Source organism: Lathamus discolor, chromosome 9 (genome assembly GCF_037157495.1).
Source record: "Lathamus discolor isolate bLatDis1 chromosome 9, bLatDis1.hap1, whole genome shotgun sequence".
Classification (NCBI taxonomy): Eukaryota; Metazoa; Chordata; class Aves; order Psittaciformes; family Psittacidae; genus Lathamus; species Lathamus discolor.
The window spans coordinates 18,366,199-18,386,697 of record NC_088892.1 but is presented as its reverse complement, the minus strand read 5'-3'; the positions used below and the strand labels follow the sequence as shown (position 1 = coordinate 18,386,697).

At 38.0% G+C, this 20,499-nt stretch overlaps 1 protein-coding gene across 2 annotated transcripts in view; it reads right to left on the bottom strand.

Moving 5' to 3' along the window:
• The window catches only part of PCDH11X (protocadherin 11 X-linked), a 490,320-nt gene that overhangs the window by 122,416 nt on the left and 347,405 nt on the right, over positions 1-20,499 (bottom strand). For both annotated transcript variants that reach the window (XM_065689610.1, XM_065689609.1), the window contains exon 6: positions 12,340-12,538. In XM_065689610.1, the coding sequence (XP_065545682.1) occupies positions 12,340-12,538 (199 nt within the window). The remainder of the gene's footprint in view (positions 1-12,339; positions 12,539-20,499) is intronic.

Here is a 20,499-nt window from a genome sequence, read left to right as displayed (position 1 = left end):
CTTTCAACCGCTGGGGCTGTGTGTGAAGAGCTCTGATTTGCAAGATGCCTGTCACAGCACGGGCTCTGCCAGAAACAAACACTCAAAGGAAATGCTCCTTAAAGGCCTCACTATACACCCCTCGTCTCAGCTTAAAGACAGAAAATCTCCTACTGCATTAAGATCTAGTGAGTCAGCTTTCTTGTTACAGAGGCAGGCAGTTTGAAATAAACCAAGTGTACTCATTAGATTTATTGAGCAGTTAATGTTAGAGTCCTACTAACTATTATATTAGCTGGTGTCAATAGCACAGGAAGTCCTACTAATGTCATGGCTCTTTCCTTGGTGCTTTCTTCCATTGTGCCAGTTAGAGGATGACAGAGAATAACATTTCTAAAGCTGTGACATGTATTTGGCAATCTGCTGCATTGTGACACAAATTAAGGGCCAGGAGTCATACAATGATCCAGACACAAACTTCCCCACAGAAATAGCCCCACTGTATCAAAAAATCAGAAGATTTCAGGGGGAAGAAAGCAAATAAGAAAGAATTGTCCTTTTCCAACTCCAGAATAATACGTAGCATTGCACTCCTGAAATCTTTCTATAGCTTGAATCTTTCTATAGCTTAGGAGACGTAAATGAAATTATAAAGTAAAATTGAGAAGGAAGTATCCTATCGTTTTCCCAAAAGTTAAACCTCTTTTGACTCAGAATCTGCCAAAGGAAACTGCACTGTTCAATATCCAAGCTGATTATTTAACTGTTAATATCCTTTAAAACATAGAAATCATAATTTAATCATCTAAACTCCTATTTAGCATACAACAACTCAGACCTCACATACAGGCTTAACCAAACGTGATTCCCTTCACAGGACACAGCAACGAAAGGTAAAGGACCTGCTTTATTTACAGATCTGCTCTGGCATACTTTTTTTTTTCACAGTGCTGTGAATACTTTCTGGTATTGGAGTGGATCAGAGAGATGCTGACTGATAATAGCGCTGATGAAAAGAAAGATTCTTGTGATCTTTACAAAAAATGAGAAATAATGAGCTAATTTTAGAGACAGATGTATGACAGCTCCACCCCAGCAGAATTGGCAACCAGCGATATTTGACCCCTAGTGAAATAAATGAACATGTGTATAAAGAAAAGCTTTAATATCAGTTCTAATAAGATAAAAACAATTTTTGCTTTCATAGTTTTCTAAGTGATTTCTCTCATACTCCTATTTCCCTTTATTGCCACTGTTTTTCTTTACATGCATTGCTATTAAGGAGGACAGGCAGAGGTTGTCTTTCTTTTTCTAAACAGCTCTTTGGTTTATGATTAGTATGTGACATGAGTAAAACCTTTCTTGGTAGAGAAACGTTTGCTTTCTTTTAAAGTATTAGGTGAGGGATAGAGTTTCTAACATTTCATCCTATAGAGGACACATCTTCTGGGACACTGGTTTTGAAACATCAGTCAAGATAAGCAGATAAAAGAACAACTATTGAAATAGTGTCATTGTTCTTTTTGATGTTTCAAAGAAACAGAGTTATTTCAGTTGAGAGGAATTTCAGCACACTAGACCATACAGAATCAGCTAGCCATCTCCATATCCTGGAAACAGTATTTGAGCTGGATCGGTTGTTGCTTCCTATCATTATTTAGAGAGGATTTTGATTTGATGCACGAAAGTTTTAAGTAGAGCTTTAAGCATTGCAGGGACAAGCACTGCAACAGTGCTGCTTGGCAGCAAGGCATGTCAGAAAGCAATGCATTTTTAAGCACAAAGGAGGTAAAAGGGAAGATGCTGTTATCTCCTGCTCCATCTCACTATCCTATCCTATTGCCCCATCTAAGCCAAGCTATTCAGGATGCAGCAGTGTTATGCACCCTGAGAGAGATAACACAAATCTGAGGAACATGAAAGCATTTGTTAAATACAGTCAGCAAATTTGAGTTACTAACATGCACACACAGGTGAATATTTGCTAGACAGTACAGGTTAAAAAAACTTCTTATTGTGAGAACCTCTTTGAAGCTGTTGATCAGTTGGGCAACACGGCAGACTAACCAGCACGATGCTGCCCTCCTTTCCCCCCAGCCACACGTCTCCTGCCTTTTCACCTCATGACCAGTTACCCAATTCACATCATCATTAACAGTGTGATTGAACTTCAGGAATCCAATACAGGACAAGGTAGCATCTATTTTTGTAGGATGAAATGAAAATAAAAAGAGCTCACAGGCGCTTAAAAGCATTGTTAGTACTGCATGTTATTTGTATAGATCTGCAGTATTTCTATTATGCAAGTACTACTGATGATTTTTACAATTGTACTGTGAGCATAAAATCAGCATAGCAGCCACACTGCACACAGAGCCCTCAAATACACAGCAAAATTTCTGTCTGTAATCCAGGGATTTTACCAAATAATTCAAATGGAAACATGGGAATGGATATGTACAAATAACCAAGAGAGGGTAAGAGCAACATGAAAATTGTGAAAGGGATACATGAGATAGGAGCTACAGGCATTGCTGAAATCAGCAATGTGAAGAGTTGGAGTTAACTCTGAAAACTCTTAAGAACAATCAGACTGTCACTTGTTTTCATAATAGACTTACTGAATCACGCAACATTCTGAATAAAATACAAACCATACAAAATCCTACCACTAACCAGAAAGCAGCAACGTTATTATTGGTATCTAACACAAAGGTGAGAATCTCAACCCCTGATGTAATATAAATCCAACAGTATCATCATAAATATTTTGCCTAGGTTTCTCCAGCTCAACCTAGACAAATCTGTTTTATTTTATCGTTATCAGTGACCAGTAGGTTTCAAGAAAAACTGCTGTTAGGATCAACAGCATGCACCAAGGACACCAGCCCTGCATTCCCCTGATGCACAGCCTGTGCAAAGGTTTCTGAGCCGTCCCTTGACCCGACTGCTGCAAAGCCGAGCTTTGAAAACTAACCAGAAAATAAAAGGATCACAATGCAGACTCAAAAACCACAGAAAGAGCAGCTTATTAAAAACATGCACCTCTTCCGAAAGACTAAAAGATATTCAAAGAGTAAAAACAAAAAATATCTCCCTTATTCAAGAATATATGCGAACACACAGGATTTTTGGAACAAAAATTCTAGTTGCTCCTAATGCATACCTCAAGATTGGATCCCATTTCCCTACCAAAAGTCCAATTAAGAGGGAAACATCAGATTAAAGTATGACCATATCTCTACACAAAAAAGGACAACAATCACTAGATTTATTGTGTTGATCAGATTTGACTCAGCAAATGTGACTTTGAGTGCACTGTCAATTAGGAATCTTTTTTGTTCAATAAATACAATTCTTCTGTTTAATTTCTAAAAGAGATTGATAGCTGCAGTCATTAAATATATTTCATGATATATCATTAATCAGAGTGAAATCACATAATAAATTATGATGCTTCAACTGAAATTATAATCACACAATTTTCCACACAGTTTAAATTGAATGAAACACACAAAAAACTTTTATTCCTTTCTCCCATATTTCTGTTTTTAAAACAGAAACAGAAGCTAACAAGCAGCTTAATATTTCATGTTGCTGAGATCTCCTCACAGTGCCACTGATTAGCCTGACTTGAAAAAAAAAACCCAAATTGCATCATCTGCAGTTTCCTATTTTTAAAATAAGAAAAAAGTGAGACAAAGTAAGAGAGTCAGAGAGAAGACATAAAATGAATTCATGGCTTGTAAGTAACAGAAACACAAACATCATATGAACTTTATCTTACTGTGTGGGTGGCCTAATAAAGATCAGAAGCAAAGAAAGGCCCATTGTCAAGAACCAGTCACCACTCCCTGTGATGGGAGCCTTGCTGGAGCAGGATGACTTTGCCACCCCAGGCTCCCACTGCCACCCTGCACTTGAGCCCAGTCTTTACACTTGTCATGTGCAAACCCGGTGGACAAGATAAGGGATTGCTTTTCTTGCAGAGGTCTGCTTCCCTGTGATAAACTTCCATCTCATCCATAACTGGATTTAAGATAGGAAGGATACACTCATCTTCAAAGCTGTCACTAGAAGGGAACTCTATCAATGACTTCAGGTTTCATATGCTCCAGATAAACCTTCCGTTTTAATCTGTGCCCTTTGTGACTTTTCAAAGTATCATAACCACCAAAGCCCTAATACACTCCCGGATACAGGGTGTTCCAAATTAGATTCCATTTATGCAGCCAAACTTCAGGCCCAATTTTACTGCAAATATGACAGATAGCCAGATCTAAAAGGAGTTTGAAAAAGTTAAGGGAAGAAATTTGTGCTCTATCCACCTCTGCCCCACCAGGCTGCTTGTTACAGCAATATGTTTTAAAACTCTCATAAACCTCAAAAAGAAAAAAAAATAGGATTATCCATTACCATGTCAGCTTAAGTGATAACATAAATATATATCACAGAACATCTGCCACTAAATCACTGTTTCGAGATGTCAGATCTCATTTATTATTAAAAAAAAAAAAAAAACCAAAACAAACACTTTAAAGCCTTCCTTATTATTTCGCAAGAGATGACTGATTCCTAAACTGCAAGGTGGAGCTATTCTTTCTAATCTTTTTAGACAGAGAAACTTCTATTATAAACCTCAGTCAAGAAGAACATTAGATGGCATTCACAAACATGTTATTATTGCCTGAATTACTTCATCCCACTATGTAGTCTAGAAAATCCAACAGATATTCCCCAGTGATTTTCCATATCAATCCTCATTGATTTTACATGAAAATATATGGCACATTCCAGAAAATTTGCTTTTATCTTACTTGTCTTTAAACAGTAGAAAATATACATTAAGGCATCATACTCTGGTATCAACAATAAATCATAGAATCACAGAATCGTTAGTACCAACCAGGTCGGAAGGGACCTCAAGGATCATTTGGTCTAACATTTTGTGGTAAAAGCACAGTCTAGACAAGATGGCACAGCACCCTGTCCATCTGAATCTTGAAAGTATCCAATGTAGGAGAATCCATGACTCCCCTGAGGAGATTATTCCAATGGCTGGCTGTTCTCATTGTGACACACTTTCCTCTTGTGTCCACAGGGAATCTCCTCAGGAGTAACTCATTCCCATTATTGCCCCTTGTTTCCATGTGACTCCTTGTAAAAAAAGAGTCTGTTTTTCTTTGTGGATACCTTTTAAATACTAGAACATGGTTATATGGTCTCACCCATCTACAATTTACTTTTAGAAGAATTTATAGAGTGCCCCTTATTCACAGGAAGTACAGGATTCTCAAATGCAGAGTCTATGTTTACGGTGCTGTGTCTGACTGGCAGGGTCTGACTTGTACAATCATTTTGCTTTTGCATTTTTACATGTAATTTGCTTTGTCCGGTTTTGCCCCTGTGTGTCAGCGGCCTTAATAACTCTTCAGTCAGGCAATCAGGGATCAAATTACCAAGTCATGGAATTATTTCTGAATATGCAATCTGTATCCTCTTAGGTACAAGTGAAAATCCGCTTGCAAAAGCCACTCATCTGTATCATTGTAAATTCACCTCTCCAATCTGACCTCTTCCCCCTTCTCCAATTTCGAGTCATCAACAAATCAAGAATATCATAATGATTTGTTTTATTTTATAGCAGTGTCTGTTGGCTTGCTTCATTCTATCTGCTTACGAGTAGAAAGTTATTTTATTTTAGAAACAGATAGCTAAAACATCTGGAAAATCCACACAGTTGTCAGCCCTGTGACATTCAATGCCCTCAAACATATGCCATGCAGATATAAAGTTGCACTTCTAAAGGAGATGTACTTTATAATGTGAATGTTGAGAACATTCTTATTTTGATCTCTGCCAGTTCCCCCATCTTTTAAATCAAACAGCCGCTTAATGATTGCTGTCGTGGCTTATATATCTGTGATTCACGGGCGTGCTCTCAGGAGGTCATTGGAAAGGTTGGCATTTCACAAAGTGGTACAGTACCATAGTCAGCCATTACACTCTCCCACCTACGTACAAGCTAATTTGATTAAAGGTAGAAGATCAATCACATTCTATTGCCTCAGAAAGATTAATTACCTCAGCACTTTCTGAATTAATTATTAGTGTTCATCCATGGGGATAGAAAAACCCAATACAGTAGAAGTAAAAGGACCCAGCGGGCAGATGTGGTAGACTGGGATGTATTTTAGCCCAAGATTTATTATCTTTAACGACAGTGTCTTCCTTTTTTACTTAAATTAGACCTAAGTGCTATAGTGTGTTTATAACTCAGCAACAACAGAACTAAAATGTTACTGTTACATTTCAACCTTATTCTGGAACTGAAAGCACACAGGGATTTCAAAAATGAAATGGCTATTTAAAAAAAACCCTCCTATCTCTGGGAAGCACACCTAGCCCCAGTTTCCAGACAGGGAACAAGGTACCTAAAACTTCATAGTTTTACTTTTTTTGTGCTCCAGCATGAGGGCTGAAGTCCAGCTGCTAGAGCTGCCTTACTGATGATGTTTAAAGAGTGTATTTCAGCAACTGTGGAGTTTCTGATTATCAAACAAGTCAGCATGGCAAAAACTGCAGCCACTTTCCCCAGGGAGAGCAAGCTCCCTCTCTTCAGCTGTCTGCCATCAGCGTGCAGCACTGACCCTTTCTTCTTCACGACAACATCAACGAGATTTACAGGACCCTGCAAGCCATCATTAAGGAAAGCCTCTCATGGTGCCTGCGACAGTCCGGGCTGCCAGTGTGACTCCCTGACAGCACCAGTGACCAGCAGCAGCAAGGCAAAGCTCCTGGCTGGGTGATGCAGCCGGCCCAGTGTCCAGCCTAGGGCTGGAACTGGAAGTCAAGGGCTAACGCAGCACTGAAACTCAGCAAACATCCTCACTGACAGCTTTTATATTACCAAGACAGAAAAGGGACCTCTTGGATCACAGACTAGATTTGCTTCTATTACAGAGGGCAATTTATTTACCCTCTCATAAATTTACCAAGCTTCTTTTTCAAACCAGATAGCAGTCTTATTCCCTCCTTATATGCTTCCTCACTGATCTTGTTTGAAATCCCCAAATTTCTGGCCTAGGCTGGTTTACAAACAGCACCAGTTCATTTGCCTGTGAAGCAACCCATTATTTCATGTTGGCTCCCATTCTCTGCTCTTACTTGAGAGCAGTCCTAATCCCCAGCCAGCTTTTAGCTTGCAGTTTAACAAACCAATATTAATTCCTCTGTATGCAGGCATTTGTTCCCTTGTTATTAATAATATTTCTTTATGTCTGGTACTCCCATGAGTTCACCTTCCTTTAATGTGGGAAGCCAACATTATTTGCAATAGGCCAGTTGTGGTATCATCAGCATCTTGGGGTTTTTTCCTCTTTTTTTTCCTCCTGTACTAGGAGTAACCCAGGATTTTTCCACAATCACATTAGGTACTGGTGATTTATAGTTTATCTTTGTAATACTCAGTTGTTTTTTTCTTTATGTCATTTTCAGCTGGTGATTTATATACTAGTTACACCCGTTCCTATAAGAAAGAATCCCAAGTATTAGATTTCATCCCGCTGCTATTACTCCAAATCCTTAACAAAATATAATTCTTGTGTCATACACACCTCCTCCTCTATTTTCAGTGATGCTTGGCTTTGAGATAGCAGAATACTTCATTGACACGTTCCTGCTTTTAATGCCAAACTCATTAATGAAGATAATGATGAAGATCTTTCCATTCTTGTATTAATCTGTGTCTTTCCCTTCTTAATTTCTAATGCTCCACCTTAATGTCATAATAATAGTTATTAGTTCTTAAATCTATATAGACTAACTATGCACGTATTACCCAATATTAAAAATACATGTCATTGAAGTGAGATAATAGAGCTAATCTAGTACTATTCTTGCGAAGCCTATGATACATTTATAGTTTTATCTTTGAATGTATCTATCTTTCTGGTGTTTTCCAGTGGCAAAGCCTGAGTACTTCTTTTTCCTTGACACCTTGTCTCTTAGAATTACAGAAAAATAAGGAAAACACTATCAGTTTGGATATCCTGGGAGGAAGATTATCTCCTCTCCTCCACATGACTGCATTGAACCTGCTCTGACTTTTACTTCCATTATCATCATTCTTCATCAGCCTGTCTTTGCTCTCATCAACATCATCCTTATCAAAAATTAAGGCAAGGTGAAAGTGTTCTTTTAATTTTGGAGAAGAAATGCGCTATCTTTAATCATGAACAGATGTCATCCTTGCTGCAAACCTCCTTCTTATGTGGCCAAATACCATAGATTAGAGCCTTAATTCTTCTTAAGACTAATTCTCTTGAAGTCTGATGATCACTTAAAGCCAGCATAAGCTTTGCACCAGCTACTCTTTCCCTCATTTGCTGTCCTCAAGTAGTGAACTGGGGAACTGATTTGTTTACAAATAACTTTTCACTCCTTAGATCAGGTTGAACCCAGATGAATTCTTCTATCCGGTTCATTCAAGCAGCTCTACAATTACTTGTGCTGCCACAGGAGAAAGAGTGATTAGGAGATCCAAACAAGCAGCCATAGATGCCTCTAGCAACACCAGCTCAGAGCAACCATGAAATTACAGTGCCTATCAGCTCGCCTTTTGGCATTCCTTCCTTAGCTCTACACCTTCTGATGTTCAAGACAACTTTGCTTATTACCCACTAATTCATGTTAAATATCCTTAAGGAGATCCCCTCTCCTTAAGACGCCAGCTTTCTCTTCTTCAAACACCTGACATCTCAGTGTGATTTGCCTCATTAACTGCTCCTTTAAGTTTCAACCAGCTTTGTTGATACTTTCATTTTATTTATACAACATAGTTACAATTATTTAATTGCAGATTTCTGGGTTTCTGTTTGGCTTTTTTATTGTTTGTTTGAGGGTTTTGTTTTTGCTTTCCCCTAAATTGCAATCATATTCCTCTTACTCTGCCAAATTTCTTAGCTGAACTGCGCATATTCCACCTTCTGCAAATAAGTAAGAAAAATAAGATTTATTCTCTAGAGGGAAAAAAAAACCAGGTTATTTTGATAAGGCTAGAAAAAGCAGGTGAAGCATGAACATTTGTCATTAATATGTCACATGAATTAAATAACCAAGCAGAACATTTACCTTTCTACTCTTTCGTCAACCCTACTGCTTACAGCCACTATGAATCCTTAACATAGGGAATTATTGGAGCACCCTTATTAGCTTGAGCAATTTATGAGCAGAAAATATATGAATACCACACACATTAGTGCTGTTACTTAAGGATAATGTTCTCTACAAACCTACATACATTTTTATATTAGTATTTACTTAGTGTGACAGCTTATTGGCATCTCTTCCTTATGATGCACCTACCGCACCGCACATTATGCTTTTTTTGAGAAGACAACTAATGTAATAGAAGACAAATCATTTTAAATAGCCTCTTTCTAATTTTAATTAGTACAGTCAACTAATTTTAAAGGTGTGCATAGAAATTGCTCATACTTTTCTAGCCACAATGTTTTTACTGTTATTCTTTCCCCCTTGCTTCACTCCCATATTGGATATGAATTTGTAAGACTTCCTCTCACCAATATTTCCTCAGATTTTTTTATTTCAAGTTGTGGTCATCTTTTGCAGTGGTGTGCAATACATACTTTGCTATTGTTAAAAAATGGAAAGCTTCCAAAATACAGTAATTTCCACTATTAGAGAAACAAAGAAAACCAAAGAACTGTATTCAGGAAAAAAAAGGGAGAAAACACTTGAATATATCTCTGAGTGATGTGGCATCTGTCATCACTTTTCACAAGCTACTTAGCATCTTAGTAGGCTATAGATGTTACTGAAGTTGTTTCAGGCCAACTCTATGTCTCCTTGGTAGGCAAAGTTGAACTAAATTACCATCAGATGATTAATCAGTCTTAATGCTTTAGACAAAGTTTCAGATTAAGACAGGTCAGATATTAAAGATCTTGAGAGACAATGAAGGCCATGCTTATTCTGTTATATGAATTCTACTCAGATTATCTGACCATATGTTTCTTTCTCTTTTCACATTAACATTTTGGTCCACGAAACAAAAATAAAGATCCTTTGAATATATCATGCCACTCCAAATCAGATGAAAAAAACAACAATCAAAGAACTAGCAGCATGTTTGTAGAGAAAACTATCAATTCAGAATGGTTTTCACTATTAACTGTGTCATGCATGCACAAGTGAACAAAATTAAGCTCAGGCTGAATGATGTCATATCGCACTCAAGATAAGTTGGTACCTTACCTACAGAAGGTCATCTTGCAGCAGTATACTGAATAAAAATATGCTGTGGGTCTTCCCCCTCTTTTTTATTTAGATGTAAAAGAGCATATACCAACATCTATTTATATCTGCTCTTTTTCTGCCACTAGATGCTGCCGTTAATATAAGCATAAAACACCAAAAAGGACTGCAAACTGCGCTCTCCACACTGTAAGCATCACACTGTATTGTGTCAATTAAACTGTTTCAATAAGATACAAGTTAGAACAGCAAAAAATCTTCACATAACATAAATGCTAATTAAACTGTGATGTCGGGTTTAAAACTGAACTGTCAGGTAATTAAGACAGGTGATGAAACTTTTTTCAACTTCACACTTGAAAAGACATCAGACATCTGCTTATTCTCCACAGTGTTACATGTCAATGATATTCAGATGTCAGAGCTGTACTGCTTTTAGGGCAACATTCTAGAAGAGTCATCATCCATAGTTCTGAAATTGCAAAAACTAAGCTCAAAAAGCACTGAGCCTATTTGTAAGGGCAAGACAGAATTCACAGGCCTGTTTTAACAACTCCTCATATACCAGGTCCTGTCCCATGCTTTCTGCAGGAGAGGACCCAAATTCTCATTTCATGTACATCATGTTCACTTCAGCAAAGGATAAATATCAGAGTTACAGATAACAAAAGAGAGCTGGCAAACAAGTTCAGGTCATGAGTATGCATAGCAAAAGTAGCAAACAATACATATATAACTTGATACTTTCTTTGTTTGGGGTATGTCTGTAGCCCTTTAGAGTGTCATTGTGTAAAGAATTCAGTTTGACTCCGAGACTATTCTTAAGGGTATAATACAGCCTTGAATATATATACACAAACAAAAGCAAACAATGAATAAAGTTTTTAACCCAACATCCAAAACCTCTGATGGTTTTTGTCAGCTGTCTATCAGCTCAGAAAAAAACCAACAACATTCTGGCATTATTTCAGGAACCATATAACAATTTTTAAAAGTCTGAAACTGAGGCTCCCCAGTTAACAGCTTATGAACTTCGAGAAAAAGAAAGAATGGACCTCATCCCTGCAGACAAGCCCCTCAAGACTCCAGTCTCAGGCAGCACAAAGCAAAGGCAGCAAGGTGATTTTCAATAGACAGGCTGAATGTGTCAGTCATTACCAGTCAGAGGTAATGTTCTCTGCTGGATGCTGTATTTGCTAGTGCAAAGATGTAAGTACCTTCTCACACAGAGCTATTTCAAGTGCATAGGACTTACTAATTCATTCATCACAACACACTAAAGCAGCTGAAATACACCTTTCGGGCCAAGTTTTGCCCAGAACAGATGTATTTTCACATCGCTTATTAGGCTGCTAACAAGCCCTTAGAGGCTTTCACACATTCAGGTATCTCTTCATCAATGGCACAGTTCAATTTAATCCAGATAAAGAGCCCCTGGACAATTAACAGTTAACTAAAGTACAGCGGAGTCTCCAACTGGCTGTCACATCACAGTAGAGAAAGCAAAACCAGCCAGTATCCATAGCTTTTGCATGGTCCTGAGCTCATATTGATTTTGCTTAACTGTTTTCAGTGTCATGAGAAGCCAGTGATAACCACAGAAACTAGATGACAAACTTTTTGGAGATTATTATTACTACATGCCATAGCTGCTCTCAAAAGAGAAATCAAGAAACCCTCATTTCTGGAGACTGCAGTGTCGTTACAGATCTACTCATCATCCAGAAGTCCTTCCCGTTAAAACAAACTACAACGTGCAGTAGCATTGGATAGGGAAGCACATTAAAAAGCATAAAGTCCCTCAGCACAGTATTTATGACTGTAAGGGCAACAGTGTTAACCTCGTCAGAAAGCTCCTCTGTGTATAGCACAGCAGATCTATAAAAACACCAGGTTATCCATAAACTCTGTACAGCTCAAGAGTGTTTTACTTTCAGTGGTCAGACTTCACATTTTTAGAAATATGGGATGTCCTTGGCCATATTAAAATCAATGTTTGGTTTTAATAATTGCTTGAATGAGAAGCCCACTTTCGATACTCAAATGATTTAACAACTGAGATGACCAGAGTTCATCACTTACTGGACTCCGGGTCTGAGTTGCCATCTCCTTCTGTCCGGCTGTTGGGTGAAGCTTGCTCATAGTACTCCTCCTGGGGGAAGCCGAGGGGCAGAGGGTGCGATGTGCTAGCACCACTCGTGGGTTCGTGGTCTCCAAGCCCACTGTCACTGCAGCTTTCCTGGGAGCCATCTGGTAGGTGAAATGTGACACGGCGCTGAGGCTACAAGGAAGGAAGAAAATTATATGGTTTCCACTACAGTATCAGTAATTGCTTAATGCAACCAATTTAGGAAATGTATTATTTCAGTTATCTGCTGAAGACGCATTATCTGGAGTTGTGCACAATTTCAGGCTTTCATGAGCAGCAGCCTTTCAAACCCACTCCACCTGACAGCAATGCTTTCTTCTGGTTTTTAAAAATGTAAGCCCTGATGCAAAATGAAAGACACCTCAAACTAAACAGATTCTGTCAGACTTCATAAGTCTTTGGATGCCTTTTGTATCCTGACTTGGAGATTTCAATCACTTTTTGAGGCTCAATTTATTTCACTGCTCAGTTTTCTAGTTTTCAAAAAACATTTTCTTTCCCGTTAAAAGCTGCTCCACACTTTTGGGCCTAAAAAATGCGACACACTTCTAATGCTGCTGAGCTCTTCTAAGCCAGAAGAAAGAACAAACAATAACAAGCCTTATGTATTGCAAACAATTTTAATTTGCACAGACATTAAACCAATGATTTAAAAGTAGATTCCACTACTCTCCTTCAGATACCTCATTACAACCCCTTTGATTTCTGTTACACCACAGACCTGTGTCTCAATTATAAAAGGCTAGAAGCTGGAAAACAGAGAGAGCTGAGGAGGGAAAGTATTACAGCACTGCTGTGGAAGGAAGGGCCAGGTGGAAGGAAGAACCTGATGCCTCGAGGATAGGATGGCATTTTCATCACCTAAGTGAGTCTGTGTGATTTAGGAGTTGAATAACTGAAATGTATCTGTCCCAGCATTAAAAGAAAATAGAAAAGAAAAAGAAAAGAAATAAGCAGCTCCCCTGCTCATTTCCATGTGTCTTATTTCCATGTGTTTTAGAAACACGAAGATTCAAAAAAACCCAAAATAACAATCAAAATGTTCTTAGCTTGATGTTACACAAAATTCCATTTGAAAGGCAATGAAAAACTTTCCAGTCCCAGAACTCCTGGGATTAGTAAAAGCTGGAGATCTGATTTTTTGATGCAATTATGGAAAAAGAAGTATATATAGTGTTTACAACAGAGCAGATGTTGTCAGAGGTCCCTAGATATTTGGTTCCTATAGGTGATGGTGCTGAACCCCATTGCTTATATTACATTTTTGCTAAGAAGTGAAGTTCCTCTACTTTTCAAAATCCCTTTTCATCACTGTGATGTTATTACATATGCCCACAGACAGCTGCTGTACAGTGTGGTACAGCCAAGAAAATGGCAAGATCCACTTTACATATGCAATTCCTGACAGATGTGAGTGAAAACCCTTAGAAGCTAGCAGTAAGAAATTCATGGCTTTCCCAGAAAAGCTGTTCTAGTGCTTCACCACTGCTAATGGAGAGGTTTTCTTCTAATGTCTAACCTGCCTCTTTCTTGTTACAAAATAAATCACTTCTTCAGTCCCATCCATCATGGTCTGGTTATTCCCACTCATCTTTCTGGCATTTGGCACTTTAGTCTGCTTCAGAATAAACAGACCTGATTATTTTAATCTGTCGTGTGCCTTCTGATGTATCTTATTGCTCCCCTCTGCACACACACTCACACAAGCCTGCCTGTGCACAGCTCAAAACTCGTTACAGAGCTTCAGCTGAGATCTTTAAAGAGTGGAGTAGAGCAGAAGGATCATTTCACATCTCCTGCAGGCTCCACTACTGCTTTGACTTTTTCATGGCAGCGTAACTCATTTTCTTTGCCAACCACTATAATGCCCAGCTCCTTTTCTAATGACCTTTTGCTGGTTGTCCCCTTTCTGGTTATCACCATTGATTGCTGGAGCTGAAGTGCGGCACTTTGCATTCATTCTTCATGCCTATTTTTCCAGATGATTTCATCTGTTTATCATCAAGTACATTTGCCTTCAAGCTCCTGCTTTCCTGTTTACCAAATCTGCAGATTTTAGACCCTCTCTCATTTGGCAGATCTTTAAGAAAAATTGGAACAGATCAAGCCAAGCCATCAGCTGAGCTCGGAAAACCTGAATGCAGAATGACTTGCCATCACACAGGATGGAAGGGGAGAAGACCTCTCTCCTGTCACTGCAGGAGAAGCCTTACGCCCCACTGGAGAAAAGTTCAGACAGCAAAAGATTCCCAGCTACCACCCCCACATCCCTCCCTGCATTTGTGATGTCACCAGAAGAATGTTATCTGTCTGCAGCTCCTCCCAGGGCAACCTAGAAGGCTGGCTGGGGCAGTGGTCCTGCTCCTCCTTCATCTCTCTTATCCTTTTCCCACCACAGACAGAGATACATGGAGTGTCTCTGCACAGTCCAAAGAACAGAAGGAGGCACAGAAATTACTAGTATGACTTATCCTCTTCTACCTTTTAACTGTCAGTTGCCTCTCAGAGCCCTGTTCTTACCAGCAGTGTCAGCTGACTTTAATCTGAAAGTCTAAATAACTAAAGTTTTGTGGAGTTGAGCCAGTGAAAATATTCCTGCAATGTTACTGATTTGCTCCCTGCACACAGAACTGCACAGACATGTAGCTACAGCATGAGGAAATGGAATATATTACTACTTTGGTCTTTAAATGAACCTGCTATTCACAGTATCTATGAAAAATAAACCTTTATTGCACAAACTGTTTGTAAACCCTCCGTGTATTTTGTGAGGTTTAGATTGTCTTCATGCTATCTTATGTTGCACATGTGCTGTCTGGTACTCCTGCTGGGCTGTATTTTCTCACCCCCAAGCTACTAGTGAGCCTTAAAAATAAAATATTCTTAAAATGTTATTAGCCCAAGTTCTAGTGTAAGACACCAGGATTAGGCTGGGAATACAATGGTTACTATTACATACGACTGGGGTGCACCAAGTGTAAACAAGTGAATATTTCTTTCCATGGTCTGTCATCAAAATACAGCAGAAGTTCTTAAGCAGGTCACAGTAAAGGAGACCAGAAAGATATCAAGTCCTTTTTAGACTGCCTGGACAAATGAGAAGAACAAAAAGCACCCCCACATCCCCCGCAAAATAAAAACAAACTGAACAACCAAATTTTAGCTAACTCTCACAAACAGTAAAAAAATGTAAATATTTAGTTCTATAAATTGAGATGTTATTTGTCCAAAAGATAAAAAACAGCCAATATAAAATAAACTGGCATCAGGTAAAGGCTCATGATTTTAATTTGACAGTGCTCCTGAGTATGCCACACCTGATACTGCTGATGACAGAGCTCTTTGGGAAGAATTTATCAAGATGAAAAAGCCCCGGCTATTTCTCTGCATGGCAGTGCTGCCATTTTCTTAATTCAGGCAGTATCAGACAATGATCTGGAACAAGTAATTCCAATAAAATTTTGCCAAAAGCTGGGACTTATCTTCTGTCACAATTATTTTGGAAATTTCCTCCTAGAGGCATTTAAATTTCAATTTATAAGATTACAAAATATCCCCAGACTCCAGCTGCTTTCTCTTTATCTCCAAAGGGAGTTAGCACTGATACTAAGAGAATAACAAGGATTATGGTTTGTTTTATTTATTTGACAGACAGTTAAGTATACTTTTCAAAAAGAGAGAAGTCCAGGCAAGCCCATTATGGATTCATAGAGCATTGTGAAAATGCTGATGCAAGAATCTGTAATACAGACAATTAGACTGATAGGGAAAAATGAAGTGAAAATGTAAGGAAAAAATGTACAGTTTGACAAATTTAACAATATTAAATTACTCTTTATTGGTAGGAAAAAAGAATTTTGCTCCCAGAGATGTCACGAGCCCAGACACAAATCCTGTCAGAGGTCTCGTATGGCATTCACTGCATTTTGCAAAGGCAGTCTGTGTCTGGAGGGATCAAATTATCTCAGAAAACCGCAAACCTTTTACTCTCATTATTGAAATTTATATGAAGACTGATCAAAGCCCCAAACTATTCTGTGTTCAATCTTTCACTACAATAATTAGACTGTGGCAGTGGGAATAATAAAAGATGAGTCTAAGTAAATAGCTTTGGATACACTGAAGGGATGATTTCTGGAATTATACACCAGGGGTTAGCCAATTTATAATCAAAACCGAAAAAAAGGTAATAGAAAAAGCAGCAGATATCAACTGAGGAACATTAAACTATTAACCTTATTATCTTCATTCACTGAAGCAAATTAATATCCTTTTAAGAGGAGATCATAAAGAAAAAACATTACTGTTTAATTTATGTTGAATTAATTATATTATTTAGATGATAATTCTGATTTAAAACAGACCTTATTTAGGAGATGCACAGAAATAAAAGAACAGGATTACTTCAACAGTTACTTTCTCCACTGTTAGCAGCCAGTGAATGAAGGAGTAGTAAAAAATATTTTCTAAGTTGCTATTAATATTTATTTCTCAGTTGCTTGTGTCTTTCAAATGCCAGGAAGGCACAAAATGCATGCTTTAAATAACCAGACAACTATCTCCAGTTACAATCAGTACTTTTCAGTTGTTAAAGAAAATCCTTAACCAAACTATGATTTCTAGTTCAAATCTTTTTATACTCAACTGTCACCTTTTGTTCCAAAACAACAATCTTCTATTCCATGTGCTTCGATTGAGACACACAGGACCCAGCTACTATTCATGTAAAGTTCTCAGAATAACACAAAATCAAATTGCCTGATAGGATCCAACTACAAATCCAATGGAAAACATGATGAAAACTCCAGAAAGACAAGCCAGTATTTTCATTTTCCCTTTCCCTAGACTTAGTAGTGTACAGCACAGTTATTATGGCCCAAATAGGGTCTAAAATAGGTTCTACCAATTGTTTTATAAGTCTGTATTCCACACACTTATTGCAGCTCTGTCCCGGAACCAATCAGTTGAGGTTATATGAAAGGTACTGCTCAAACTCAATTAAAGCTCCACCAACACAAACTCCAGATTTGGGATGTCAAATGGATTCATCACTACACTGCTGGCTCTGAATCTTTATAGTCAATGATTCAAAGTGCTCAATCACTTTAATCACTATTTATTTCACCTGAAAGGGAACACCTCTGAACCTCGAGGAGTTCCCTTGGACAAAGTCCTGACCTGAGGGGATTGTCCCCAGCTGCAGACCACTGCTCCAATGAGGCCCGACTCCAAATGGCTGCCTGAGGGGATCCTTTTATGCCCAAGTCGGACATGAGCTGTGGCCCAGTACGGTCACGTACCCCCCTCACTGGCTCAGGACGAAGCATCCTGCCCTTGCACCCGCCAGGGCCACCATGTGGGGGGACAAGAGCTGTGCATGCGGGAGCTCTCCCAGGCTTCTGTCTGTGGGGGGGAAGCTTTGGAGGGCTTTGGTCTGGGCGGGTTTACCTGCCACAAGCTCAGAGCATTAATCTAAGATGTTACTCTGTCATCTTGATTACTTTGTATTGGACAAAATGCATAAATGCAGCTCATTACTCTTTTTTTACTCAGATTTCAGAAGTCCAAGCTCAGTGGACATTAAAATCATTATTTTCCCTATCTCACATGAAAAATAACATTCCCAACTACTGTCAATACAGCAATTGTCATCTCATGCAGGTCAAGCTTGTTGAACAAGCCCTTCTATTTACTGAACAAGTTCAGCAGAATCACCTACTGTCTTATCTTTACTGATTGCATCCCTTTCAGCTTCTGATTTGCTATGCTTGTCAAATCAGAGACCTACTGGTTTTCCAGTTTACCATATTTACCCTTTTACATATTGACAAAACATTACATTTTCAGCTATAGAAAAGTTCAGAAATCCAATACAACTCTTTTACACTCTTACTACAAATTTATCTACTCCTACTGATTTAATAAGAGTAACATTAGTAACTGGTATCTTATATCCTCAATAATTACTAAAGGAAAATACATGAAGAGAAAGCTTTGATAACAACTTTACTTTTCCTCACTGTGATTAACAATATAACTGTTCCATAGTAGTATGAAATATGCAAGAAATTCTAGGCTTTCATTTATTGCTGATTTAAATAACTCCTCCCACTTTATTAATTTATTTAGATGAAGGAAGCATAATCAATTAATTCCAAAAAAGCAAGCAAAAGCTTGGTTGACTGCCCAGACAACTGCAAATTCAATGCGGATGACTATCCTAGACCTATTTGTAGTTTTTCAATGAAAGAAGTACTACCTCCACCACAAACCGGGGAACAGACAGCACCTCTTTACCTGCTCAAATGGAAATTACTTAAAATTGACAGATCTTGTAGTTGGATTCACTCACACAAAGAGTTGGCTCAAGTGATGAGAAACAATCTTGCAATACTATCTTGTAATTCTGCCACGCTCACTTACTCAGGGTGCCTTTTTAGAAATACACTTACATAGCTCTACAGGCATTTCCTGCAGGCATGTAAAGAAACTGCACCTTACTGATAAGCAAAAATGTCATCTATTTCAGCTATTGGCTATTGCAAAAAAAAAGTAATTCTATGAAATTCCAGGTGGGTAAGCAACTGAAAATTGTTTTAACAGCACCTGCTTTAAGAAGCAACTTTTCACTGATGCCATTTTTTCACTAAAGTTACTAGAAGCAAAGCCGATACTCTCATCTTCCTCCTGTGGCCCAGTGGTCACAGAACAAACTCTCTAGCCAAATCATTGCTAATCAAAAATATTATAAACCTGCAACTTCTCAAATTTCTGATTAACAGCCTCAATGGGTATTTATTTCCAGACTCTAATCCTCACTGTACCAGAGTGTGTATCTTATATGACATTTCCCAGCAACATTTAACAATTAAATTGTATTTTCTAAGCTTCTTGAAATAACAACAAAGAACTGAAATAAAAAGCAAATAAACCTGAAAATAACATTTAAAGCATGTCAAACATTTTATTTCGCTTTTGAAAGGCAGTTATTGTATGCTAGATGTCAAAATGAAAGCTGAAAGTATGCTTTTTAAAGTTTAATTCATGTAAGCCTTCAATTTGACATGTGATTAAATAAAAATTACACATGAAAGTTGCACTATGGCTGTGCTCTTGCTAAGGCTGAGAAATAGGAAAGTACCAATTTTGATTTTTTGTAATACATTATTCACTTTCCAGGTTATCATCTCTGATGTTATTATCTCAAATGCTTGATTTCTGATAGCAAAGCCATTTTAGTTAAAAGAACATAATAATAAACAATAATACAGAAACATTTTGGTAATATTTGACACCACTTCTGACTGCTGGCCCAGCAGCATGGATCTTTTTTAGCAGAAATATTGATTGGGTATTATTACCCTTGTGAATGTTTCTTTTAAAAGCAACACTGTTGCTTACCTCCTGTTTTCTTCGTGTTAATACTGAAATAGAGTAGAATTTATACTTTCATACATGTAAGATAGCACCCTAGCTCTAATTTAATTCTGTTAATTTACACATTTCACTTGTGTCTCAGATAAATAGATTTCATCTTTCTTCATGAGTAATGTATAGATTTATGGAATAATAAATGTTGTTCCAGTGAATAACTCACTGATCTCCAGCCCTATTTTTGCATCATAGCAGTCAAGGCTAAGCCATTAAGTACAAGCATGATGAGGTTATTAGAGCTACAGAGACCTGGAAGAAATCTCAAGAACCCGATTCAATTTCCATTCGCAATTTTTTTCTATTCAGTTTTTCATGTAAAGGTCAAATCTTTCTGAAGCAATACACATGCGTATAACTTCACAAGCCATCGCAAGTATTCACTTGAAGAGGTTTCAAAATGTGCCTTCATCATTTCTAACCAATGGAGCTATTCTTATCAGTGCTTCCCAGAAAAGAGTCTTTCATCTAACTTTGGTTCCTTGGGTTGAAAGTGTACTGAAGCCAGAAGAAAAACACAAGACACATACTTTTAATAAGACTTATTCAAGGAGTATTCTTAAATATTATAGCACAAGTAGTTGTGTATCACTTCAGTTTTATTTTACTCCATAAAATAAACCTTGTCTACACCGAACTTTTTCCTGCAGGTGTGGATAGGA